The sequence below is a fragment of the Choristoneura fumiferana genome, chromosome 20, assembly GCF_025370935.1.
Source record: "Choristoneura fumiferana chromosome 20, NRCan_CFum_1, whole genome shotgun sequence".
Taxonomy (NCBI): domain Eukaryota; kingdom Metazoa; phylum Arthropoda; class Insecta; order Lepidoptera; family Tortricidae; genus Choristoneura; species Choristoneura fumiferana.
The window spans coordinates 15655219-15682368 of NC_133491.1; the positions used below are offsets into that span (position 1 = coordinate 15655219).

At 39.3% G+C, this 27150-nt stretch overlaps 2 protein-coding genes across 2 annotated transcripts in view; both read left to right on the plus strand.

The window, feature by feature from the left end:
• The window catches only part of LOC141439439 (contactin-5-like), a 16965-nt gene extending 5332 nt beyond the window's left edge, over nucleotides 1-11633 (plus strand). Inside the window, exon 6 of the mRNA XM_074103725.1 lies at nucleotides 11613-11633. Within this exon, the coding sequence (XP_073959826.1) occupies nucleotides 11613-11633 (21 nt within the window). The remainder of the gene's footprint in view (nucleotides 1-11612) is intronic.
• Nucleotides 11607-25820, plus strand: LOC141439236 (COMM domain-containing protein 4). Its single transcript, XM_074103442.1, has 5 exons — nucleotides 11607-11638; nucleotides 13826-13948; nucleotides 18396-18435; nucleotides 20687-20890; nucleotides 25515-25820. The coding sequence occupies exons 1-5, from the start codon at nucleotides 11636-11638 to the stop codon at nucleotides 25712-25714; spliced, it is 570 nt and encodes a 189-aa protein (XP_073959543.1). The 5' UTR covers nucleotides 11607-11635; the 3' UTR covers nucleotides 25715-25820.
• The last annotated feature ends 1330 nt before the right edge of the window (nucleotides 25821-27150 follow it).

Consider the following 27150-nt stretch of genomic DNA (forward strand, 5'->3'; position numbering starts at 1 on the left):
TGTGTGTATGTCTGTCTGTGGCACCGTAGCTCTTAAACGGGTGACCGATTTGAATGCAGATTTTCTAGCTATGGTTTTCTTAGACATGTTTTATCAAAATCGGTTCAGCCGTTTGAAGATATTGAACTTTGAAGTTACAAAGTCGGGGGTTTTCCAACTTTTTGTTGGTTAGGATAGGTTAGTTTGGTTTCGGTTTATTAGCACGAAACTAATATTTCTATACAATTGGCAAAGTAAATTGATATCGAAGGATACTAAAGAACAATCGGTGACAGTTATGTGCCGGTACATAGTTTCTCTAATTGGCATACTTACCTTGAAACGGAACTTAGAAACTTTATGAGAAATTTTGATTCGGAATATGTACCTACTTTTTGAGTTGTTGAAATTGCGATGAAGTTATGTGTGATTCTTAGATGATGTATTGTCATCAGAACTACGCATAATTGCCAAGATTGATGTCAATATATCTGTAATATATATCGTAAGCCGTGGTGGCCTAGTGGTTTGATATTGCCTCTCAAGCAGAGGGTCGTGGGTTCAAACCCCGGCTCGCACCTCTGAGTTTTTCGAAATGCATGTGCGAAATTATATTTGAAATGTACCGCGAGCTTTGCGGAAAGGAAAAATCGTGAGGAAACCTGCACTACCTGCGAAGCAATGCAATGGTGCATGTGAAGTTCCCATCCGCACTGGGCCCGCGTGGGAACTATGGCCCAAGCCCTCTTGTTCTGAGAGGAGACCTGTGCCCAGCAGTGGGGCGTATATAGGCTGGGATGGATGTCAATATATCACGGCTGGAAATAGGTGATGAAATTAATGAAGAGGATCATACCTACAGCTTCGATCAGAGTTCTGAAAACTAACCAATTTAAAAAAGCACATCAATTTTAATCGAGAAATGCTTTTATTAAATTAATGGATTTTTTCAATGAATATGTTTAGTATACAGTCATGTGCAAGATATCGACACGGCCAAAGTTACAAAATATGTATACACGACCTAAATGTAAAGTGCGTAAAGTCGTGCATACATATTTTTATAACTTTGGCCGTGTCGATATCTTTGCACTTGACCGTACCTATAAAGAATAATTAAAGTCAACTGCTTTCTCATATAGTGTACTCGTAACTGACGGACTAGATAAATTTTTAAGGTCCGTAATTAAAAAGGAAAAACGGACCCTCATAGGAACGCGGACTTACAGGCGCGTGTTGCAGCAGCCGCTGAGTCGCGTTGCTCCGAAGACGAAGGGCTACGGATTAGCCCGAAACATGCCGAGCTAAACTCGATTTAAGACATGAGTTATCGAGGCCATTCATATAGCTTTGAAGTCGGAAGCAATTGCTCACCATCAGCCGGTCCGCATTCCAGTTTACCGCCGTCAAAAAACAAGTACATTCAAAACCATTCAGTTCCAGCGTTGATACAAACAAAGTTGTTTGTCAACTTGGAGTTTACCGAGAACCGCGCACGCGTCGGATGCGGCCGCGCATAGCTGGTACATCCGACTGGCGTTAGAAAAACCGGCCAAGTGCGAGTCGGTCTCGCGCACCGAGGAGCGCAGAGTGCAGACGCTGTGAGAGCTTCATAACAAGTTTCAAGTTTCTAGACAAGCGGAAGTCCCTACAGTGCTTTCATTCTAGCATGGTGCAGGTGACACTTGATGTACGTTTCGTTTTACTGAAAAAAAGTTGCTGCGGTCTAAATATATGGAAGTATATTTCAGTTGTAGCCTGAATATGACTGGCTTAAAATATTTGAACATAAAAGAACTATGCTATACGAAATAAACTTAAGCTATCCTATTTTTTCAATAAATTAAATTCAAAGCGAAATTAAGTGAAGAACGTAATATGCATGTAACGTAACGTTTAGTGATGGACCTAATGGATTTTGAGTATATCGGTACTTATTAATTGGTAAGTAACGAATATTCTTGCAAACTCCGTTTAACCTTACTTAAGTGGCAAATAATATCCAAACCTAGAATTTCACTAGTATTCTCATCAAAATTTGCGTTACAATCGGATTAATGATGACATTAAATTTATGATTAAGATTTTAAATTATTAGTTTTATCGACTCAAGTTTTGCCACTTTGACTCTCTAGTCTTGTGATGACAGCTGTCACCTGCACTATGCTACAATGAAAGTACTGTACCTAGACGTTTTCAGTTACGGCAATTTTTATGGAAACACCATTGTTAGTTTGGTTCTGTATCTTTTGATTGTATTGACTTGGAAGTTTGATTTTTGCACTGCTCTATTAGCAGACTTGAGTACCGTAAGGTCGGGGTACTTTACTTTACCCCATACTTACTTACTTGTTACTTTGGCCCTCGTTTGCCATCCAGTCGAATAAAAAAATATATATTATATAACTCGGTCCAGGTTTTATTATTGCTTTGAGAATGTAGCTCTTTGCCATGTGATTGATGTTAATTGATCGATTACGTTTTTATGTTGTTATGTGGTTTTCGTATGGGCCAAAGTAACCTGAAATGGGTCAAAATACCCGACCTTACGGTAGGTATAAATATCAATTTCAAGCTTGATATCTTCACGCGTTCCTGAGAAAAAGGGTGTTGACATATGGACAAAATAAACAGACAGACAGAAGGACAACAGAGTAATCCTATAAGGGTTTTTTTTTTTTTCCTTTTAAAGTACGAAACGCTGATAATAGTATATTAGCATATTTAATACTTTTCATCATCATTTTATTTCATCTTGACGGATTCTCTCAACAAACAGACGAAGTTGCGGACAAAAGCTATGTTTCTAAAGATTTAATACATTGACAAATCATCTAAAATAATTACAGTAACACATCATTAATATAAACTTAAGAAGCTAACTCGATCTCTTCAAAGTACCCAACTTGTACAATTGTTGTAAAAGGTAACTTTGAAATCCGACCTGAGTATAATGGAAATAACAGGCTGCTTACTAACCACTAATATAGGCCGCGAATCACGAAATTACCTTGTAGTCCAATTAATTGTAGCCCCCCTAAGAACCCTATCGCAATAAGCCTTCGTTCCTAATTCCCTTGGAACTCTTAAGTTATTTACTAAGACTGGGTTCCACGCGAGTCACAGGTTTAAAAAAAGTGCTTTTTCCAGCCCACACGAGCCAACAGGTATAAGGACGCGAATCAGACAATTTATTCCATTTGTTTATTTTTTGAAATAAGATTCAGTTCAACGTGATGAAAGCATTTTTGAAAGGAGTCGATTTTCGTTTCGAGTCCAATCCAAAACCACATTAAAGTGAAAAGTAAACTTTACTTAGATCGACATATATAGGTATGTATAATCCTTATGTCGTAATATATTAAGTCTAATTTTAAATACTGTTTAATGGGCACAATCGTGTGTGTGTGTTAAAGTACAGTCGCCATGACATATACCCACTGATGTATTACAGCATATAATATATAATCGTAGCAGGCGATGAACTCTAGGTGCAGCATAACATTTTCAATAAATTCGTTAATCGAATTTATTGAAATATCTTCTCTTATACGAATAATATTTAAATGTATCTTTTATTAATCCTACTAATATTATAAATGTGAAAGTTTGTGAAGATTGTGAAGTGAAGTGAGTATGTTTTGTTACTTTTTCACGCTTAAACGGCTGGACGGATTGGATGAATTTGGCGGAAAAAGTTTAGTTTTTTATAACCTGGATTAAAACATAGATACTTTTTTATCCTGATATACCACGGGATAGGGATAAAATATCGAATAACAACCGCTAGGCTTAGAGTCATGAAATTTGGTATGTAGGTAGTTGGACGTCTGGAATAAAACATAGGTGATTTTTTGACACCGATATTCCCACGGGATACCTAGGATAAATCTTTGAAATAAACAATAGGGTAATGAAATTTAGTATGTAGGTAGCTGGACCTCTGAAATAACACATAGGCTACTTTTATTCCGATATTCCACGGACAGGGATAATCTCGAAATAACAACCGCTGGGTTAGAGTCATGAAATTTGGTATGTAGTAGTTGATGTCTGAAATAAACATAGGCAACTTTTGAATCAATACCCACGGGATACCTAGGATAAAATCTTGAATAACAACCGCTGGCTTAGAGTCTGAATTTAGTGTGTAGGTAGCTGAACCTCTGAAATAACACATAGGTACTATTTATTCCGATATTCCCACGGGAAGGATAAAATCTTGAAATAATAACCGCTGGGCTTAGAGTCATGAAATTGGTATTAGTAAGGACTCTGGAATAACACTTAAGTGATTTTTTGACCCGATATTCCTACGGGATAACTAGGGATAAAATCTCGAAATAACAACACTGGGCTTAGAGCCATGAAATTTTATTAGGTAGCTGGACTCTGGAATAAACATAGGCTACTATTTATTTCGATATTCCACGGGATAGGGAAATCTCGAAATAATAACCGCTGGGCTTAGAGTCTGAAATTTGGTATGTAGGTAACTGACATCTGGAATAACACTTAAGTGACTTTTACCGACCCGGGATACTAGGGATAAAATCTCGAAATAACAACGCTGGGCTTAGAGGCATGAAATTTGGTTGTAGAATAACACATACGACTATTTTATCCCGATATTTCCACGAGATAGTTTTGTAACTAAGGGACCCATACATCCGTGTATTATTTATTATTGTAATTTTTTCTTTAATTGTATACCTACTTACTGTAGTTTAAGTATTATTTTTTGGAAAAAATGACTTTCTGCCAAGCTTCTTGCGGCGCATTCTTCTTGGCAGATGGTCGAAAGTGCTGGTATTTAATAAAATTACAAGTGCCCATTGCGGCCTATTTACTGAATAAATGATAGGAATTGAATTTGGATAGGGAAAAATTTGAAATTTTAGCATTGGGTTTAGAGTCTTGAATTTTGTACAGTTAACACTCAATGAAGACGATATTAATTTTGGAATTTCCAGGGGAATTTTGTAAAATCCCGAAAATTTCAACCAACCGAATAGTTTACGCGTGCGAGCGCGGGTAAAAGCTAGTTAATAATAATAATAAAGTTGTATAAATACCTACTTGTGATTCATTTAATAATTATGTTTAAAAAAAATATATACCTCGTTGAGTTTCTTGCCGGACTCTTCTCAAAAGAGTTTTCCGAATCGGTGGTAGATTTTTGACTTTGAATATTTTTGACCCAGGAAACTAAACAGATAGAGAGATTATTTTTACCTATGACAAAACGAAGAAGGTATATGCGCGGTATTTATCTACAGAACGGTAAATTATTGTCGATTGTCGAGAACGTACATCATCTGCTTTATCTGCCATAAACACCGTGACCCAGTCTCTTCAATCCACAGCCTTTTACTTGTATTATTAACAGACTCATCTTGCACCTCGGCTGATGGCCATCGCCCACGGGTAAGTGGGCCGATGGGTCCCGACGGCAAACACCTGGGCCTCTAGGGCCGCAAATTGATTGAACGATAACACGCGCGAATGGGAATACGAGGAGTCGAATCGGGAAAATAAAATTATTGAGATTGGGACCCATTTTTAAAAGCTTTTGTCCCTGGTATCCTATTGAGCTGAAATTTTAGTTAGTCCAGTGAAAATACAAGGTGTTAGTTAAATAACTGAAACTAGAAAGTAGTTTGCTCAGTTAGAATCGAGAGTAGAATCGATTACCGCCAACCGGGGCAGATATTTGTATGAATAATACGAATGTTTGTTCTCGGGTCTTGGATGTTTAATATGTATTTAAGTATGTATTTATCTATATAAGTACGTTTATCCGTTGCCTAGTTTCCATAGTACAAGCTTTGCTTAGTTTGGGACTAGGTCAATTGGTGTCAAGTGTCCCATTATATATTTTTTTTTATTACACGAGCCGTGCTGTGCAAGGATGGGTAAACGAAGTTTTTTTTTGGGTTCATTAAAAGCACAGTCTTCGCTCATTTAGAACTTAAAATCATCCCTACTATATAATATTATAAATACGAAAGTTTGTGAGTGAGTATGTTTGTTACTCCTTGACGCTGTAACGGCTAGACGGATTAAGATGAAATTTGGTATGTAGATAGCTGGACATCTGGAATAAAACATAGGCTACTTTTTATTCCGATACTCCCACGGGATAGGGATAAAATCTCGAAACAGCAAGACATGAAATTTGACATGATTGTCTTTAATGTAACGTCAATGAAAACCACAATTTAATTTTCGGGAATCCCAACGGGAATTTAAAAAAAATCCCAAAATTTCAATTCAGCTGCTAGTTCTAATGATTTACGTGTGCAAAACAGCGGGTAAACACTAGTAGTGAAATAAAGGAAAGAGAGCTAGTAAAAAAATAATACCAGAGTACAAGAAGCGACAATTAAGTTAAGCCTGGATGGAACCTACGCAAAAAATACTAATCTATTTTGAGGTAATGTTGTACATTATTCTGACTCCTTAACGTGCATGATATTCAAGCAAAGTTTATTTCACTACTAGCTTTTGCCCGCGGCTTCGCCCGCGTGGTGTTCGGTTATCGCGCGCTGTTCCCTCGGGAACTGTGCATTTTTCCGGAATAAAAAAGCTTATGTCACTCTCTGGTCCATCTCTATGCCAAAAATCATGTCCATCCGTCGCTCCGTTTCGACGTAAAAGACGGACAAACACACACTTTAGCATTTATTACTAGTATATGGATTTCATTCAGATAAAATCGTAAAAGCCGTGGCAGCCTAGTGCTCTGACTTATGCCTCCTTGGCCGAGGATCGTGAGTTCAAATCCATGCTCACTCACCCTCTAAAGTTTTTCTAAATTCATGCGCGAAACAACGCGTTGACCACAAATTTTACGACGAAGGAAACCTGTACAAACCTACGAAGTAGTTTTATGATGTGTGTCAAGTTTCCAATCCTGACTCCGCGCCCTCTCATTCTGAGAGGAGGCCTGTGCCCAGCAGTGGGACGTATTTAGTCTGAGATGAAATGATAATCGTTTAACTTTAAATTTCTTCCTAAACTTTCCTAAACCTTCTTCTTACAAATGACAGATTTTTGAGTCGAGATTTAAAGAAAAACAAAAAAATAAAAAAAGGTTGCCTCTCCACGCCTGTCGCAGTTCCTTAAATTGAATAGAAGTAAAAGCCAAAAGTAAAACGAATGGACGTAAAACGTAAAGAAAGGCTAATCGAGTCTTTGCCTAGATCAATATTTTATGTTTATGTAATTGATATTTTTGTAGACAGTGCCTTACATCATTTGAACCTCGTCATGTAGGTCCTGAGGCCGTATTGCCTAAAATTTCTGATGATCGCGATCGCAATCAAATGTCAGTTCTTGTATGCGAAATCTGTCATTTGATTGCGATCACGAGCGTAAGAAACGTTAGGCAATACGGCCTCTGATCCTCGTATCAAGCAATCCTCTTACAACCCTACGGTTCATATCAATTAGTACGGCAAAAGACATCAAAGGCTATGTGACAAAAGTCAATGTGATGATTTTTTTTTATTTCATCACTACTACACAGTATAATAAAACAAAGTCGCTTCCCGCTGTCTGTCCCTATGTATGCTTAGATCTTTAAAACTACGCAACGGATTTTGATGCGTTTTTTTAATAGATAGAGTGATTCAAGAGGAAGGTTTATATGTATAATACATGCATAATATAGTAGAGAAACACTGATCATTTTAGAGGTTTCTAATGTGATGTCGATTAGATAGATCAAAAACATGTATAAAGAATCCATACTAATATTATAAATGCGAAAGTTTGTGTTTGTATATTTGTCCGTCTTTCACGTCGTAACGGAGCGACGGATCGACGTGATTTTTGGCATAGAGATAGTTTATGGGCCCGAGAGTGACATAGGCTACTTTTTATAGACGACCAGATGGCCTAGTGGTTAGAGAACCTGACTACGAAGCTTGAGGTCCCGGGTTCGATTCCCGTGTCGGGGCAGATATTTGTATGAAAAATACGAATGTTTGTTCTCGGGTCTTGGGTGTTTAATATGTATTTAAGTATGTATCTATATCTATATAATTATATTTATCCGTTGCTTAGTACCCATAACACAAGCTTTTCTAAGCTTACTTTGGGACTAGGTCAATTGGTGTGAATTGTCTCGTGATATTTATTTATTATTTATTATTTTATTTATCCCGGAAAAATTCACAGTTCCCGAGAGAACAGCGCGCGATAACCGATTTCCACGAGGGCCAAGCCGCGAGCAAAAGCTAGTTTATTCATAAAATTCACATAAGAAAGAAAAGTAATATTAAACAAGTACCTAATAATGTTAGGTCTAGTAAATAAAATTCAGTTAAGTCTAAGCTGGCTTACAAGAATAGACATGTGTTTACAATGCAGGCTTATTTTTGATGTGTCTTAAAAAAATGACATAAAAAAGTCAAGTAAACATAACTTGTTTGGAACAACTAAATTGTGATCCGTTGTGGTTTGTTGCACAGAAAAATTCTGACTTAGGGAACATTTGGGTACTTTACTTAACGCAAAGGGCGAAAATCCTTTGGGCGGTTTAGAACCACAATGCGAAATGGCCACAAATGAAAAGGCACAATTCTTGAATGATCACATCTTTAAATGACCATCTACATTTGATCGAACAATAGCTTAAATCGGCGCGCTCGCTTCGCTTGCTCACTCATCGGCCTTCCTTAATTTAAAAACATAAATTGATTGGATAAATCTCGAAGTGAAAGGATTGAAATTTAACAGAAAAAAACAATTTATAAATAAATGGTAATTTCAAGAAGTGGTCATTTCTCATTGTGGTCCTAACGCCGAAACTGAGACATCTGCCAAAGTTAACGAATATCAAGGAAAACACTGTGTATGCGTGTCGCTCGCCTTCTTTTATCCCAGGGCACGTGCTACCACGTCCACAATTAGTCCTCAAGGGTTCCATTCACTGTCAATTTATGTCTTTCATCCCTCGTCAGGGACGAGGATAGCCGAATTGCTTTTTACTAAATCTTATTTGAAACAAGCGTATGACTGAAATGTAGGTTAAACCTGTGTTTTAGTCTAAATAAGTTTTTCTTCAAAAAATATTTGTAAAGCAATCTTTTTTCAAACTTATAGTAGGGAAGCCCATGATGCTAAATGGGAACTTACTCGAGCATCGTGGGGACTTAATAGATTTGTATATGTATAACATAGTTGAAAGACGGAAAAAGAGAGAGAGAGAGACATTTATTTACACATATTCGATACACAGAAAAAACACGCTAGGAAGAAATACTAATTAAAAAAAACATCGAATAGTATAATTTGGGACCATCAGCATAATGTTGCAGCATAAAAGTTATATGATGTTGAAATAAGTTTATGTTGAAAATTTCATTCTTAATACAAGATTTGTTTTCTGACTGTACTTTTTGTTGACTGTACTTGCATTGTCATTTAATTAAACTGAATATCCGTACCAAATTTCAAGTCGGCACTATTAACCTTTGTATAGAAATAGTGATTTTAACTCTTAATCTCACTCTTTGTCGGACCCTAACGTATTACTCCTCTCCTCTCATCCACTCAAAGGTTGACTGGTAGAGATCCCTTATTTAAAAGGATAAGTCCGCCTTTGTACAAGTATCTCAAAGTTTGTCAATTGTATTTTGTTAATTTTTTTTGTACAATAAAGAGTTTACATACATACATAAATAAATAAACAGGGCAAGCTAAAGGAGAAGCTTCTAAAAAAGATGAAGATTAAATGATAAATTATGAAGGTCAAAGTTCCGTGTGACGTCACACCGTGCGGCACTAAGCACGAACTTGAAGCACTTCATCTTTGCATTTTTTTTTGTTTAATTGACAAAAAAAATAAGTGTAATCTAACAGACGAACTAAATGGAATAATATTTCTTTTACCCAAGAAACTACCCATTTGTCACCGAAAAAACCGGTCAAGAGCATGTCGGGCCATGATCAGTGTAGGGTTCCGTAGTTCCCGACCTTGCCTTAACTTAACTTTGCCTTAGAAATCATTTATTAACAAAAACTGAAAAACTGCTAACTGATTAAGTCGAAAATAATTTTCCTAAAAGTTTTTAGCTTAACTTCCGTGATGTTTTTCATATTTTTTTTTATGTGCGGTTCAAAAGTTAGAGAAGGACAGAGAGTCATTTTTTTGAACTTTCGGAGTGAATATCTCTATATGATTTTGCAAACCCCTATTCATTTTCAAATACTTATCTAACGATACCCCACAACATAGCATGGAAGTGAAAAAACCGGCCAAGAGCGTGTCGAAAAAGGGTCTCCACTTAGCATAATATATCGCGATCGCGCGTTGCCGTAGCCGGGTATTTATAAGGAAAGAGAGAAAGCAAATAAATACATCAAAGTACACATGAACACATCCAACAGCTACTCAATGTACAGTAAACATTATTGCGACATTGAGGAAGTGACATTGACGTTTTGTTGAGAGCAAATGGCATGAAATAGGGGAGATGGCAAATCTTCATTGATGTAGGCGTCACTTTGCGGAGCACCAAATCAATGAACTTGCACCTTTTTACCAGGCTCCTCCGCTGCTACACATGCCCAACAACTACCAATGTGCGACACATAAGATGTTTTAAAATTGTTTCTAAGCCTAAGCCTAAGTTTGGAAATGCGGCCATTGGCGTCATTTCTAAGTAAAAAGCGTATCTAATCTATATCTTCATAATTTATTTTGTTTAATTGCCAAAAAAACCGTTTTTAATAATTTATCCGACGGAATACTCATTTTTTTAATCTGAATGTGAGCGTTACTGTCCCTTGTAGAAAAGATACAGTCGAATATACAGAATCAATGTAGCAGGGTGGAACCTTTGTGCTACTAATGTCAAGTTGAACCCCGTACTTCTCAAGGAAGTCATGTGAATTGTTTATTAAACGGTTCCGCCCTGGTAAAGTCGAGGTGAAAGATATCTTTACACTTGAATACCTTGTTGCTGTCACTTCGTGTTTGAACTTTTGTATAAAATTGACAGAAGGTACACATCTAGAGTTGTGGATAACGCTCATTTTGAGGCTTAAAGACTCGAGCCCTTAAGACTCCAGAGTCTTAAAGACTCGACTATATTTGACAATTAAATTGGCTTATTTTATGCGTATGGATGCAAGAAACTGTCTTTGCGGCCTTTGAGTCGTTAAGCCTCGAGAGTCTTTAGGGTTCGAGTCTATAAGCCTCGAAATGAGCGTTTTTCACAACACTCACATCTACAGTCGAGTTCATAAACATGTGAGCAAAAATTTGATCAAAAAATATCTGTACACGCTTCACATCAATAGAGTCGTGTTCAGATATTTTTGATCAAATTTTTGCTCACAATTTTATGAACACGACTGTATTTATACACGTGACAAGGTACTAAAGTGTTAAGATATATTTGACCTCAACTGTAGGTTTTTAAATCAGTATGTTCAACTGTAAAGTAGAAGTGCAGAGCTAAATTCGAGAGCGACAGAATATCCTATTAATTCTCCATGGAACATGTATTACAGCATAATATATATGTATTTAATGAGCCATGCTCGCACTACGTCTATATGGAAGTCCGAGTGTCTGTCTAGGCTATTTGCATACTAAATAAGTGTTATTTCTGTTTCAGATAGAGCTTGCTGACATATAGTTATGGTAAATATAAATACTTAATCTAGTTTCCACCTACGTAACGTAACAGTGTTTTGGAAGCGTAGGTAGGTATAGTCGCAAGCAATGGTACCTAGGCACAGAGTACATATATAACCTAGGTAAGGAATCGCGTTTTTGCAAGCTTTTATTTAACATGCAATTTTCGTTTTTTCGAATCTCATAGAGGTTGCATCTATTAAATATTGTACAAAATTTTCATTTTACCTAAGTTATTTTTGTTCTCAGTCCTCTGGGTTGTGACATAATATATACAAACTAAGCCACAGCCAAAGAGACTAAAGATATAGAATACACGTCTACATACCATGTGCTCGAAAAAACATCTCCTTCGGGCAGTCTGGAAAAAATACTGACGCTGTATTGTATATCAATCCAATTTATAAAAGAGTGTAAACAAACCGATTTCATCATAATTCTTGTATAAACACACCCACTGGATCGAATCAATAACACATTTATCTATAATTCGTGTGTTTTAACTAGACGTCTAATCACTTTCTTCACCAAAATTCACTTGATTTCAATATTTAATTTTCATTTGAAAAATCTTCGTCAAAATCTGACGTTATTTCTTGAATGAAACACGTGTGTAGCAGCAATAGCGTAGAGATGGTCGAAAATTTGACATTTTAAAAATCGATTAATGCTCGAATAATAAAATAGACAAAAATACTTTGATCTATTCAATTAATAAATTAATCGATTTACTGAAGTGATTAATTATTTGCAATAAGTTCTAGGTTTTCACATCACTTAATGTCTATGGTCGGGTTAATGCCGTCTTTGTTTACACTTTTTATAAATTGAATTGGAATGCAATATAGTGACTTGATATTTGCATACTTATTCTATAGAGTTGCAATAATAAAGGATTTATCGACCACGGGATATAGAAATATTGGATTTACGTCCAATCCCACTCTGAGAAGCTTATGCCCAGCGGTGGGACGTAAATACGTGGGAGACTAGTACCTATAGTAGTATAGTTACGAGTTGGCATTAAAAAATATTTGCATCACACTTAGACATTTCCCAATTTTAATATCAAATTCCTAAAACTCACCTTATTCTTCACTTTTACCGCCCTAGGGATTTTGCCAGCGGCTCGGGTACCCTCTAAGAGCCTGCATAAGTAATTTAATAATTATGAATAAGTTAGTATATTATTACAAATACGGTGGAATTGGAACAAATATTGAGTCTCGATTTTGTTATTGGGATAGGGATCTAATGTTTGTTTTTCTTCCCTGATTGGAAAGGCATGACTTCCACACCGGTGGGAAACGATGATAATATGAAGAATTAGAACATTTGAAAAACTGTCGAAAATAGTCAGGGACATTGTATTTTAAAGTTCAATATCTTAAAAACGGCTTAAGTGATTTTTATAAGACATATCTAAGAACCACCGCAAGGACACACAGTGATTAAAAATTGCAATTACCTAGTGCACTCAAAAATTCTATTGACATTCACATTCGCGACCACATACGCTACGCTCGTAGCTTGTAGCAGCGTTTTTCCGCTTTATAGCGAACACTGCCTACGAACATAGAACTCGCCTAGCGGTTCTTAGTACAGTCAAGGGCAAAGATATCGACACAGCCGAAAGTTGCAAAAATATGTATACACAGCCTTAATGTTAAGTGCATAATGTCGTGTAGGTATACACATTTTGTAACTTTGACCGTGTCGATATCTTTGCCCTTGACTGTACTGAATGTGTGCAATCGTTCAGTTACAGTTTATGATACTGTGTAAACCTACGCCTTGTTGTGTGTGTTGTGTGTATGATTATTATAATGTAAGATTAACTGAACAACTTTTTAACCCCCAACGCAAAAAGAGGGGTGTTATAAGTTTGAACGCTATTGTGGTCTGTCTGTTTGTCTGTGTTTTTTGTGTGTCTGTCGGTGGCACCGTTGCTCTTAAACGGGTGGACCGATTTGAATGTGTTTTTTTATTTGAAGGCAGGTTCTCTAGCGATAGTTCTTGGACATGTTTCATCAAAATCGGTTCAGCCGTTTTTGAGATATAGAACTTTGAAGTAAAAAGTCGAGGGTTTTCCAATTTTTTATTGGTTATTTCAACCTGTACACTCCATGTGCTGTACGTTTTTGCGAATAGTGAAAAATGTTTCTTTATTTCTTTCTTTGTGTTGTTTGACAGAAGTTCAAGTTCTGCTCGGACGGCGATTGCCCGCTGTGGGCTCTGGCAGCGCTCCACGCGCTGGGCAGCCTACCTGCCGGTCTCTTTCGTGCTTTGCTACAGCATATAGTGGATGAACTGCCTGTAAGTAACCCTTCTATACTTCTATTCTATTCAACGCTATCTGAATATCATATTTTCTGTCGGATTATCTATTTTGCAGGTGTTAGGACCTTGTGCAAGGTCCGCCCGGATTGCTACCGCCATCTTGCTCGCTGATCCTGCCTTGAAGCAGCAGTGACAGCCGGTGAAATTACTGGCACTTGAGGTATCCCATCTTAGGCCTCTAGGTTGGCAACGCATCTGTAATACCCCTGGTGTTGCAGATTTTTATGGGCGGTGGTGACCCACTTGCTCGTTTGCCATCCAGTGAAATAATAAAAAAACAATAACCCATCTAAAATAAAATTACCCCACACTGCATAGGTACATTGTTTTGTAATGAACTGAAAACAATTCTAACAAACAATATTCAATTCTACGCGGGCGAAGCCGTGGTGGCCTAGTGGTTTGACCTATCGCCTCTCAAGCAAAGGATCGTGGGTTCAAACCCCGGCTCGCACCTCGGAGTTTTTCGAAATTCATGTGCGAAATTACATTTGAACGAGCTTTACCGTGAAGGTAAACATCCTGCAATGGGCCCGCATGGGAACTACGGCCCAAGTCCTCTCATTCTGAGAGGAGGCCTGTGTGGGCCCAGCAGTGGGACGTATAGGTATAGACTGGAATTATGATGATGATGTGATGAACCCTTCTATCGTTATAAAATAATTGCAGTCTCCCTCATAGCCTATTGGTTAGAGAACCTGACTATAGAGGTTGAGGTGAGGGGGCTTGGGGTTCGATCCCCGGTCGGGGCAGATATTTATGAAAAATACTAATGTTTGTTCTAGAGTCTTAGACGTTTAATATGTATTTATGTATATAAATATGTTTATCGATTGAAGCAGGTCAAAGTTCGGGAGTGGAACGCGCTTCCGCTGGGGTATTCCATCGAGTTACGACCTGGGTGCCTTTAAGAGGCGAGTGTACAGTTTTCTGCAGGGCCGACAACGCACTGGCATCGCGTAAAGCACTGCGGATGTCTATGGACAGTGGTGATCACTTAACATCAGGTGACCCACTAGTTCTTTGGTCTAGCCTCTCTAACATAAAAAAAAGTGGGGTTCGTACGGTCGGTTTCCTAACTTATGTATCCACTTTTTCATACTAGTTGCATAGAAAAGTGAATGCTTATGGCGCAACGGAATTTGAACGCTCGCGTAACATGATAAGTGTCAATTTCGCGTGTCGGTCCAGTACGGAACGATTTATACCTAAACTTGTCTTCTGTTCGAGAGAGTCCCTTCTGTATGGTAGTACTATTAGTTATTTTGTGCTCGGTAGGGCACCGACTGTACTAAGAGTATCGCAATGCGAGACGTCCGTTAGTATATAATGTGTCCATAATTTCTTAACTTTCACATATAGTAAAACGGGTGCAGGGCTACTGAACTCGGAAACTAGAGTTCGTGTCGTGCGGTCCTCTGCAAAGCTACTACGAAACTCGTAACTCGAAGTTGTGTCTGCGGTCCCTCTCGCTCTCGTTCAAACAGGTAATGTCAGAGGACTACTACGACTCGAAACTTCGAAGTTCGAGTTTTGAGTAGCCCTCTGACAGTCAATACGATTTAATAAATTTTATACGAGAGCGAGAGGGACCGTACGATACGAACTTCGAGTGTCGAGTTTCGTAGTAGCCCTGCTGGCAGAGTGTCGACTAAGCCACGGCATCTATCCGAGAGGGACGGCTCTCTCACATATTCGCTGCTTTGTCACAATTTTCTTTCTTTTTATTAGGAGACCCATTCAAATAAAACTCTTTAGATGTGTTTTTACGGGTGTCCTGAAATTTTTTTTTTTTAGTTGTGACACTAACCAACTATATAAAGCAGTGATATGTGTATCTTTGAATCGTAATATTTTGACACTTGATATAAGTATTTACATAATGTTTACTCTGAAGGGTTTACAATTTATTATTCTCGAAGAAGACGTGTGTTGTCTGCATTTTAATATCAACTTTGCACATACATTTACCTTGTCATTCGAAATGTAACATCGAAATTCATTCAATTTTAAAGTTACTGTACGAAGGATTATTACATTTCATAAAACGACGTACCTAGTGTCTGTTGTTTGAAAATAACCTAACCGACAAAAAATTGGAAACCTACGACTTTGTCACTTTAAAGTTCAATATTTCAATAACCGCTAACTGATTTTGATGAAACATGTCTAAGTACCATCGCTAGAATACCTGCTTTCAAATAAAAAACCGCATTCGAATCCACCACCCGTTAAAGAGCTACGGTGCCACAGACAGATACACAGACATACAGACACACAAACATAGGCATAGCGGTCAAACTTATAACACCCCTTTTTGGCGTCGGGGGTTAATAATCACAATTAAAACAAATCTTAACTATTTTTGACTAGCTTTCACCCGCGGCTTCGCTCACGTTAGCCAAATTTATAAATGACTAGCTTTTGCCCGCGGCTCCGCCCGCGTGGTATTCAGTTATCGCGCGCTGTTCCCCCGGAACTGCATTTTTTCGGGATAAAAAGTAGCCTATGTCACTCTCGGGCCAAAAAACTATCTCTATGCCAAAATTCACGTCAATCCGTCGCTCCGTTACAGCGTGAAAGACGGATAAACACGCAAACACACTTTCGCATTTATAATATTAGTATGGATGGATTAATAAAAATGTTGTTGTTCCTATTATTGTCGTTGTTGTGGTTTCAAAATGGTGTCCGATTGATCTGAAATTTGGCAAGAACCTATGGAGGAGGAACCTGGGGAAGAATGTTTACCAACCAATACCTAATGCCTTATTATATTAGGGTCTAACCTAACGTTGCAACCTAAATGGTCCAGCTTTCATACGTTTAGTATAGCCACATGGCACTTGTTTCTTGATAATACCATAGCAAAAAAAGCCTAAAACCAATGTTTTCCAAAAATAATTTTAAATTAAGAATGCAATTTACGAGTTAATTGCAAGAGTTTATTACTTATTTAATTAAATTAACACTTCTAATATTGTTCCAAGTGACGTCCTTCATTTGCTATGCATCTTCTCACTCGAAACATTGAATTTGCGGGTAGATCCAGTTTTATGAATTGTATGAATTAAATTCGGGTTTTGTTCCGCGTACAGCACCATACCAAGAGTGCATAAATATCTGATACGACTCTATTTCTAGGGCCGGAAGGACGTGTCAGATATTTTTGCACGCTCCGCTGTGGCAGATATTAATGCTGGTGACTGTACCTTGATTTTAACGAAGCTCGATATATCGATCCAGTTTATTCTGTAACCTACTTATAACCGTTTCATAGAGCTCGTGAAGCATTTTTAGGATCAGTGACCACGTAACCAGGTTCTCGATATCTTCTATAGTTTAGAAATAATCGAGTGAGATCACTTATCGTTTCCACCCAGCATACCTATGCTGGGTGCGTACTGTAGGAACTAGGCTGTATACCGCTGGCAGGTGGTAAAACTGACCACCTGGCAGGTTAGATTAACCTAGTTTTGTATAAAAGGATAGGTTTATTTATATTGTGTTTCTAGAATATAACTTTAAAACAGATTGACAGCGGTATACATGCCGGAGCGCAGATTGCTCCCGATAGCCTAAGCGGCTGGTGCCATTCTATGTAAATGTATTTATAAGTTCCACAATAAATCTAAATAATTGAAAAACAACGTTATTATTTAATAGTTTAAAGTCACGCGCGTTGATCCCCAGTACCTAAGCTCTCACCAAGTTACAGTCCCCACAGTACCTACACACGAGTACATATAAGTAAACATGAACTTGCGTATACAAACAAATATTAGGTACCTCCTACTAACTCTAGATTTTCCCTCGCACTTGTACGCTGCGAATGTTTTTGACGAGAAACATATTCATTAATAAACACATTTTCTCGACCACCGCATCTTGGTTAATTCCATCACGCCTTTGTCCAAACAACGTGCCTTTTTGCTTTCATTTGACATTTCTTTGACGCACTGTAATATAATTTTGTGCCTTCACAAAAATAAGTCTTTCTCCCTTTGAATGGTGATGCCTAGTTGATGACTAAGAATATGATGTGGATTAAAGCAGAAACCGGTGTTACAATATCCGCTCTACTATGAAAAATGTGTCCAGAATGTTTATTTTTAATACATACTTTTTTGCTGATTGTACAAGCATTTTCATCCAAAATAAAAATTGTAGAATCAAGCCGTAGTCAGTGTCGTCAGTTAAATCTAATCGTAAACCCACTGGTATAAGTAATATAAAATATTAGATTATGTGATTGCCTACTGCCTAACTACCTCTATAGTCGTATGCCTTAAACAGTTAAATAAATAAATTTAATTTTATTATTCATGCAAATATCTGCCCCGGCCATGCAGGAATCGAACCCGGGACCTCAAGCTTCGTAGTCAGGTATATATCCATTTATACATATATTTTTTGTTTTCAGGAAGATGGCATTATGGACATACTCAAAGGCACCAGTTTATGTAAGTACTGGCTTTTGCCCGCGCGCTGTTCCCTCGGGAACTGCATTTTTCCGGCATAAAAAGTAGCCTATGTCACTCTCTCGCCCATAAACATTGACATCTATGTACTAGACTGCATGTTTCTTACATCAAAACGGCCCACAAAAACAGTTCACAGCGAGTTTATGTGAACAGTTCACTATAGTCTGTTCACGTCCGTGACAGCGGTTGAGTCAAAGTAATATTGATGATTGATGCGCCGCGCGTTTTGTTCCAAACAGCCAGTCTAGTGCCGTAAGGTACATAGATGTTGATGCCCATAAACTATATTTATGCTAAAAAATCACGTCGATCCGTTGCTCCGTTCCGGCGTGAAAGAAGGACAAACATACAAACACGCACACTTTCACATTTATAATATTAAGTATGGCAATGAACTACACCGTCATAACTTTTTTCCCCGCTACAATTTATAAAATTCAAATCATTTATTCAGTAAATAGGCCGCAATGGGCACTTTTACACGTCATATTTTAAACTACCAGCGCTTTCGGAAAGACCATCATTGCCAAGAAGAATGCGTCGCAAGGAACCTGGCAGAAAGTCATTTTTTTCAACATAAAATAATTACAAATAAAATACGTAAAAATACAGTATACTTAAATAAAAAAGTACAAAAAATAATTATAATAATACAGGGATGTATGGGGTCCCTTAGTTACAAAACTAAACACTATAGAAACCTACCTAGTTTTTTAGTGCCTTGAAAAGGCAGTCTTGCCAGGACATAAAGGTCTTACTATTGTCAAAAGTCACGAAGTTTAGTAGAACTTTGTTGTACCCGGCTTTGCAGTGACAATCGTTTATGGAAGAACTATTTCTAAACTGCCGAGCCTCAGTTATTGCCAGCTCGACATTAGCTTGATGCTCATCCAACAGAGATGCAAGAGAAAGCGGAGCAGCTGGGCTACTACGAAACTCGAAGTTCGTGTCGTGCGGTTCCTCTCGCTCTCGTATTAAATAGTATAAGTGTCAGAGGGACCGCACGACAGGAACTTCGAGTTTCGTAGTAGCCCTGCAGTAGGCAAGAAATGTTCAAGAATAGGATAACTATCTTTTTTAAAATATGGAATGAACTCACTGGTGGGATTGTTCCATCTATCTAGCTATGATTTGGGTACTTTCAAAAGGAAAGAAAGAAAGTACTTGCATTTTTTTTTAATTTTATTTAAAGGCGAGTATCGCCTATTGCAAACACACCCGCAGTCCTAATAATGCTGTAGGTGTCCATGGGTGGCGGTGATCACTTGCCATCAGGTGACCCGCTTGCTCGTTTTCCAGCTGTTTGATAAAAAAAAACAGGCGTTACTTTGCGGACGTCCATATCAATGAACTGTAAACTTTGCTCACCCGCATCACCTTATGATAGCTATTTCTATCCAAAAAATGCGTTCATGCAATTCCTCCACCTCCAAACTATAAGAACACACACAAATCACACAAACCCAATGAGGGCTATCGCGTATGAATTCGCCGCTAGAGGCGCTAGTGTAGCGTGAGGTCTCCGAAATGTCAAATCTCATAGTTTTTGGGTGAGCTACGCAGGTTTATTTATAATTAGAAAAAATTTGTTAATATTTTGCAATATCTGAAATTAATTATGGAAAATATGCGTTCCAGGGCAATGAATGTCTGTGTTTTGAGACAGTTTTGTCTTTCGGAAACTTTTGTCCTCCCTTTTTTCCGAACAAAACGGGACTACGCAACACTGTGGTTGCTCGATATTTTTATGGTACGGTTTTAAGGTGTATTAAATATGATTTAATCTAAACTTTGTTTTCACGCCCGTAATAACAGACTTTGAAAGCCACACTTAAAAACCTCACGCAACAGTGGCGCCTTCTAGAAAGACTATTGTCTTTCTGGATGGCGCCCTCATTACCACCACCACACTACGCTTACTCTGGCACGTTTCGAACTCAATCAGAGTTCATCATCAGAGCAAAACAACCGTTCACCCACGTTTAAACGAACATGGTGCATGCAACTGCGTCGAAATATGGGGAGCTCGTTAAAGGTAATCACGGCCTTCATCTCGTAACAAATACGTCAAATGCGTTTCTTTCGAAAAATTCTAAAAACGATTTGATATCTACCGTCTCTACAGACTTCCGTCTTTTCATGACCACGGTCGCTGCAGCAGAAATAAACAGCATCTTGATAGCCTTTAAGAAATAAAACATTCGTTCATATTTTGAATTTTCTTCTCAAGCTTCTCGCGACGAATCAGCGAGAGCGGCGGCTGCTATTCGCTGGGTGCTCCGCCAATCCTGGCGCGGCGGCTGCCCCGGATCCCAGCTCACTCGTGACCTTCTGGTACTCGGATTGCCGAGAGCTCACGCGACTGCTTTAGCGGAAGCAGCCGACAACGGCAGGGAGGCATATGAGGCTAAAGTGCAAGCTAGTGGGTTCATGGGTGAGTAACCACTAAGGCCCCTGTTACACACGCTCTAGAGCATTCTACTATCGAGCAAATGCTACCTACCTACTAGCATGTGTGTAGAGGGCATGCTACTATGGAGCATGCTTTTTAGTGGCATGCTCTCTAATAGCAGGCCCTGCTATTTTCGAGCAGCTAGTTGATGTGGGGGTGGAAGGGGGAAAGGTAATAAGCAAGTGTGAACGCGTTTGCTAATGAGCATGATAGTATTGGTAGTGCCACGAGAGTTTGAGAGAGAGGTGGTAGATTTTTTTGACATTCATTTATTTATCGTATGGAATAAGTGTCACTGCAAAAACTGTGCATGAAATACAAATGAAAACTAAACATTAAAACTTAAATCTAGATTTTTTAAAATATTCCACGGCTTTCTCTGACAGCTTCTTGAGGTCATCTATGTGTCCATCGAACTTAGTGATCGGGCATTCCAGTACCATGTGGTGGGCCGTCTGTTCCGGGTGGCCACACTCGCAAGCCGCCGACTCGCACCAGCCCCATTTACTCCTAAGGTACGCGGAGTTCCCAACATTGGTTCGGAAGCGGTTGGCCAGGCACCACACTCGGCGCTGCGTTTCGAAGCCCGGGGTCTTTCTCGGGGGTTCAACTCAAACAAGTCAGGTGGCTCTCCCTTCGTCTGCCATTCGCTGAGCCAAGCGTTCCGCATTTCCCAGGCAGGGTCTCTGGAGTGTATTTTGATACTGGTGGTGGCGAGATTTTAACCTTTGGGTTGCCGCAGGTAGGTCTTTATTGACTGGTAAGGTTGAGTCCCCGCATATTTTGTCCAGCTCGCGGTGGAGGCATTGTTCTCGGCGCAGGTGCGGCGGAGCAATATTGCTGAGTGCAGGCAACCAGTGCGTGGGCGTTGGGCGCATACAGCCTGTTACTAGGCGCATGGTGTGGTTCAGCTGCGAGTCTACTGCTGAGACATGTGCGCTGTTAAGCCACACAGGTGCACAATACTCAGCTGAAGAATATACCAGTGCGAGGGCGGTTGTTCGCAGGCACGCAGCGCTGGCGCCCCAGGTAGTGCCCGTCAGTTTCTGCACTATATTATTGCGAGTCCTAATCTTAGCCGCAACCTTACCGAGATGGGTCTTGTAGGTTAGGCTTCGGTCGAGGGTGACGCCAAGATATTTGGGATTAGGGTTGTGTTTAAGCACGTCCCCCCTAAATGTGACATTCAGCTCTGCGTTCGCCAGTCTATTGCACAGATGGAAACAGCAAACCTCCGTTTTATTCGCATTGGGGCATAGTCGCCAGCGTGTGAAGTAGTCGTTCATGCTACTGAGGTCACCCTGCAGGACTTTTTCGGTCCTATTAATATCTCGGCTTTGTGTGGCTAGGGCAATGTCGTCCGCATATCCATATTTTCGTGCTTCCGTTAGGGGGAGATCATGGGTATACACATTGAACAGTAGAGGAGCCAGAACCGAACCCTGAGGGAGGCCGTTGTTTAGTACCCTGGCATTACTAACCATGTTGCCGAGGTGGACTTGAAATACTCTGTTTGTCAGGGCGTCTTCCACGAGCCTAAATATTTTAAGGCACGGCACCAGTTTGAGTAGTTTGTACAGGAGTCCTTGACGCCAAACAGTGTCATATGCGGCTGTTAAGTCAATGAAAGCCACCGATGTCTTCTGCTTTTCCTCGAAGCCTTTCTCAACAAAGGAAGTCAGCGCAAGCACCTGATCGCAGCAGTTTCTGTTCGGTCGGAAGCCGGCCTGTTCTTTAGGTATAAACGAATCTATTAGTGTCCGCTATGCGGTTGTAGATAATTCTTTCGAGGAGTTTGTATATGACACTAAGTAAGGCTATGGGTCTGTAGTCGTCAGCACTATCTCCCGATTTCCCAGGCTTTAGTATGCTATTATTTTGGCGCGCTTAAGGATCGCAGGTATTTTTCCGGTATTAATAATGTGGCTGTAGAATTTAGAGAGCCATTTTCGAGTTTTGTCACCGCTGTACTTAAGAAACTCCGGAAATATGTCGTCAGCACCACAGGCCTTATTTGTGTTGATCTGTTTGATCCCAGTCGATACCTCCTCTGTAGTTACTTGTCGGCTGTAGGTAGCGTTAGGTGTTATTTTTGACTTCAGATCTTTTAGTTTTAATCCGGATGTCCTTGGTGTGTAGCTTGTGGCTGGGTGCCTTTGACATCTTGACCATTCTCGTGGCTATGGCGTTGGCGCTGACCCCAGGCTGGTGGGGAACGTTGCCAGTGCCAGAGGTCAACCGCTTCAAGAGATGCCACGCTTTCCTGCTAGAGTGTGTGAAGTTTAGATCACCAACTGTGTTTTCCCACTTAAGGCGTCGGGCTTCGTTCAGGGATTTGATGAGGTTTTGTCCACAAGTTCGGTCGCCGGTTTTATTATATTCTCGCCATGCAGTTTCGCAATCGGTGTCCCAGCCGGGAACGTATTTTTTTCGGAAGCCGCGAGGAATAAACTGCTTGGCAACTGATAATATTAGTTTTTGGAAGCGTTCACAATTTTTCGAAAGCGGCGGTATCCACCGTACGCAATCATCGAGCTTTTCAGCGTACCCCTTCCAGTTTGCTTTTTTGAAGTTCCAGCGTGGCACCGGATATGACTCAATGATTGGGATTGTCAGACCGATTTCAACAAGGACTGGTCGATGTTGGCTATTTGGAAAGTCTGCTAATACTGTGCGCTTTATTGGCACAGGGTCGCCCTCCTCATCTGACGAGCTAAACACGAGGTCAGGGTTATACTCCTTACCCCAGCGGGCAGACTTGAATGTACCTTTACCCTTGAGATCCAGGACCAGGAAGGTGTTGAGGGCGTCAGCCCATTGGAGAAGTTTGTCGCCGTTACTGTCGCAGTTGCTGTAACCCCAAGCAGTATGATGACTGTTGAAATCGCCTGCATAGACTGCCGGTGGCCAAGGTCTGGCAGGGCTGGGTCGGGCCAGGAGCTGTTGGGTGGCTTGTACACGTTGCAGATCTTTATTTCACCATGCTGTATGATTGTCACTTCTACGTTCTCTGGGCCACTGGAGATACTAAGGGCTCTTGATGATGGCAGAAGTGGCGTTCGCACATATGCAGCGGTACCGTACTGGCCGTGGTAGGTAGCTCCGATCAATTGGTATCCGGGAACGACACCTCGGCGTGATAGCTGTGCAGGGTCCGCAGCGTGGGTTTCTTGCAAAAGGATTAAGTCCACTTTATTGTCATTAGCTAATCTACTTAAGCAATCAGATTTTGACTGGCTAATGCCTTCTATATTAAATGTGCAGACACGGGCAGAAGGCCCTATGTCTTTAGTCCGAGGGCACGAGGTGCCGTTTTGACATTGATTTAGCATTTTCAGTTCGCAGTGACAAGACATTCATAAGTGCTTGTTATAGCCTAAATTGAATAAAGATATTTTGACTGACTTTGAGTTGCAAGCAGAAAAAACGTACTAAAAGTGAATTTGCCTGGTTTAAGAACTTTATTCTCATAAAGAATTATAACAATTCACTTACATGAGAAACACTACATTTACAAAAATTAATTAGCGTACAGTAGCAGATACTTAAAAAATAACAATAAATGAAACAAAAAGTGGGTACATTAAACTTAAGCTATGGAGGTAAGACGATTAGCACAAGTCGGCATCGCAGATCTATGCGCCAGCGATTTATGCGTAAACAGAATTAGAAAACAACTGGATGCGTCAATTTAAAAACACAGAACACAAGGCAAGTTATTTAAAATTAAAACAGTTTAGGGGTAGGTTAGTAAACTATGAACTAACGATTACTAATTTTTTAACGTACTTTTTATATAATATATAATATTTTATTTTATAGTATTTGAAATGACTGTTTAGTGTGTGCGTGCGTGTGTCTGTCATTTTATTATGGTGTTTTAAACCTGTTTAGTGCGTGCGTGTGTGTGTCATTTTATCTATCGTAACTATCCTACTAATATTATAAATGTGAAAGTTTGTGCAGATGTTTATGTGCTTGTTACTCAATTTGTTATAAATTAATTAATTTAGGTACTACCGTTGAATTTGCAAAAATAAGTAGGCCGTGGTAAAAAAAATGAAAAAAAATAGGCCGTGGATTTTGAGATTTTAGGCCTGAAAGCCGTAGAACACGGTAATAGCCGTGGCAACACTGACATTGAACTGACAGGAGCAGCAGGGCTACTACGAAACTCAAAACTCGAAGTTCGTATCGTACCGTCTCTCTCGCTCTGGTGTTAAATAGTATAAGTATCAGAGGGACCGCACGACACGAACTTCTAGTTTCGAGTTTCGTAGTAGCCCAGCAGCTATCAAAAGGCATGTGTAGGTATCGGAGTATTCGTTTTGAGCATGCTTATTTAGGAGGAGCATACTCAAAACTAGCATGCTAAGAGTATGTGTAACTTTGGTAACTAAGATTGCTTGAGAATTATTAGTAGTTTAAGAAATAGCAGCCTAGGGTATAAAATATACCTAAACTTGGAAGATTCCGTACACAATACGAAATCCATAGAAAAATATTACCTACTTGATTTTTTCGTAATAATGGCTACGAACCCTATCCTGGGCGTGTCCGACACGCTCTTGGCCGGTTTTTTATTCCTGCCTTTCACTTGTTCCAGTGAACAAACTGACTGACGTCACCTGTTCTCCCGGTCCGGAAGGCAGCTTTGACACGATAAAGCTGTGTCTACACTCAGAAGATATCACCGGCGAACGAGAACAGAAGACAGTGCTGCTGCATAAGTCGCAAGTGGACACCCTGCTTACGGAGCTCAAAGATGCCTACAAAAAGATGGAAGAATTAGAAAATATAGAGTAGCTTTGCGTCTAATTTTTACATGCATGCAATATGCTTGTGTCTATTATGTGTTAACTTTAATTATTTAATCTAAATTCTGTAGGTAAGTTAAAAATAAGAACTATCAATAAACATTCCAAAATAAAACCTGTGTTTTAGTTTGAAATATCATACATATTTTACAAAAATAGACGTGTCATATGATTTGTCGATGGTACGATGACAAACTCATAAGCCGAGTTTAGACTTGCAAGAAAAATCGTGCAAGTTGCATTACATTGCGAGGCCGTAAAGCCAACGAGTTTGTAGTGGTCAATCGAGCGCCGCAATGTAATGCAACTTGCACGATTTATCTTGCAAGTCTAAACTCGGCTTTTATGGGGGGAAAGTTATTATAAGTGTCCAGTTTTGATTACATTTCCAAATCCCTCCAGATTGGCGCTAAAGTAACCAGTGTTTGAAATAATTTAGAAAATATTATTCTAAAATAACTGATTTGGGAAAACGTCGACGATGCTTTATGTATGTACATGTAAACTCTTTATTGTACAAAATAAGTAACAAACACAATTGACAGACATTAATTTAATAATTAAAAAAAAAAATCTTTCGTTGAGTTGAAAACATTATTGAGTGAGTTTGTTGATAAAGCTTTTTTATTAAATTTACACCATTGCTATTGTAGCAAGCTAGCTAATTTACACATTTCGACGAACATCCATACTTTGTACCTACCTACTCATTCACACTTCATACGACTTTGTATCTACTTGTACGCGGTTAACTACCTAACCTAACCAACTAAAAGTTGGAAAACCCCCGACTTTGTCACTTCAAAGTTCAATATCTCAAAAACGGCTGAACCATCGCTAGAAAACCTGCTTTCAATTAAAAAAAAACAGCATTCAAATCGGTCCACACGTTTGAGAGCTACGGTGCCACAGACAGACACACACACAGACACACGTAGCGGTCAGACTTATAATACCCCTCTTTTTGTGTCGGAGGTTAAAAACAAGAGTGGCAAGGGCAAGAACCAAACGACGATTTCGACGTTAAGCCTACACAAAAGAGGCGTATTCAAGGCGCTACGCTACATGCGTCCTGCTTTCAGTTCTGCTGTAAAGTGTATTTTATAACCAGACAGATTCGAATTTTTACTATGTACCTATTCGGGTTTGCTTACATTACTTACATACACAATAGATTAGGGACCAATAACGGTATTGTAATGGGGGAGGCCTAGTCCAACAGTAGACGTGTAGACGTCGTACGACTGATACGATGATGATGAAGATGATGATGATGACTTTACGCACGGCATGTAAGGTTTAAAAAATAAAGGAGTTCATTCATTGGTCACAATACGTTGTTTTTAAGTTTTCTTGCTTTCCCCCCAAGGTAATAGGTAAAGGAAATGTCATCCATACAGCCAGCCAAGGTCATTAGTAGTTGCT

What these genes read in the sequence shown, in the direction of transcription:
- LOC141439236 (XM_074103442.1), top strand. An exon ending in ATATAGTGGATGAACTGCCT is followed by an intron (nt 13,949 to 18,395) that starts GTAAGTAACCCT and finishes TTTTGTTTTCAG; the next exon opens with GAAGATGGCATTATGGACAT. An exon ending in GCAAGCTAGTGGGTTCATGG is followed by an intron (nt 20,891 to 25,514) that starts GTGAGTAACCAC and finishes CACTTGTTCCAG; the next exon opens with TGAACAAACTGACTGACGTC.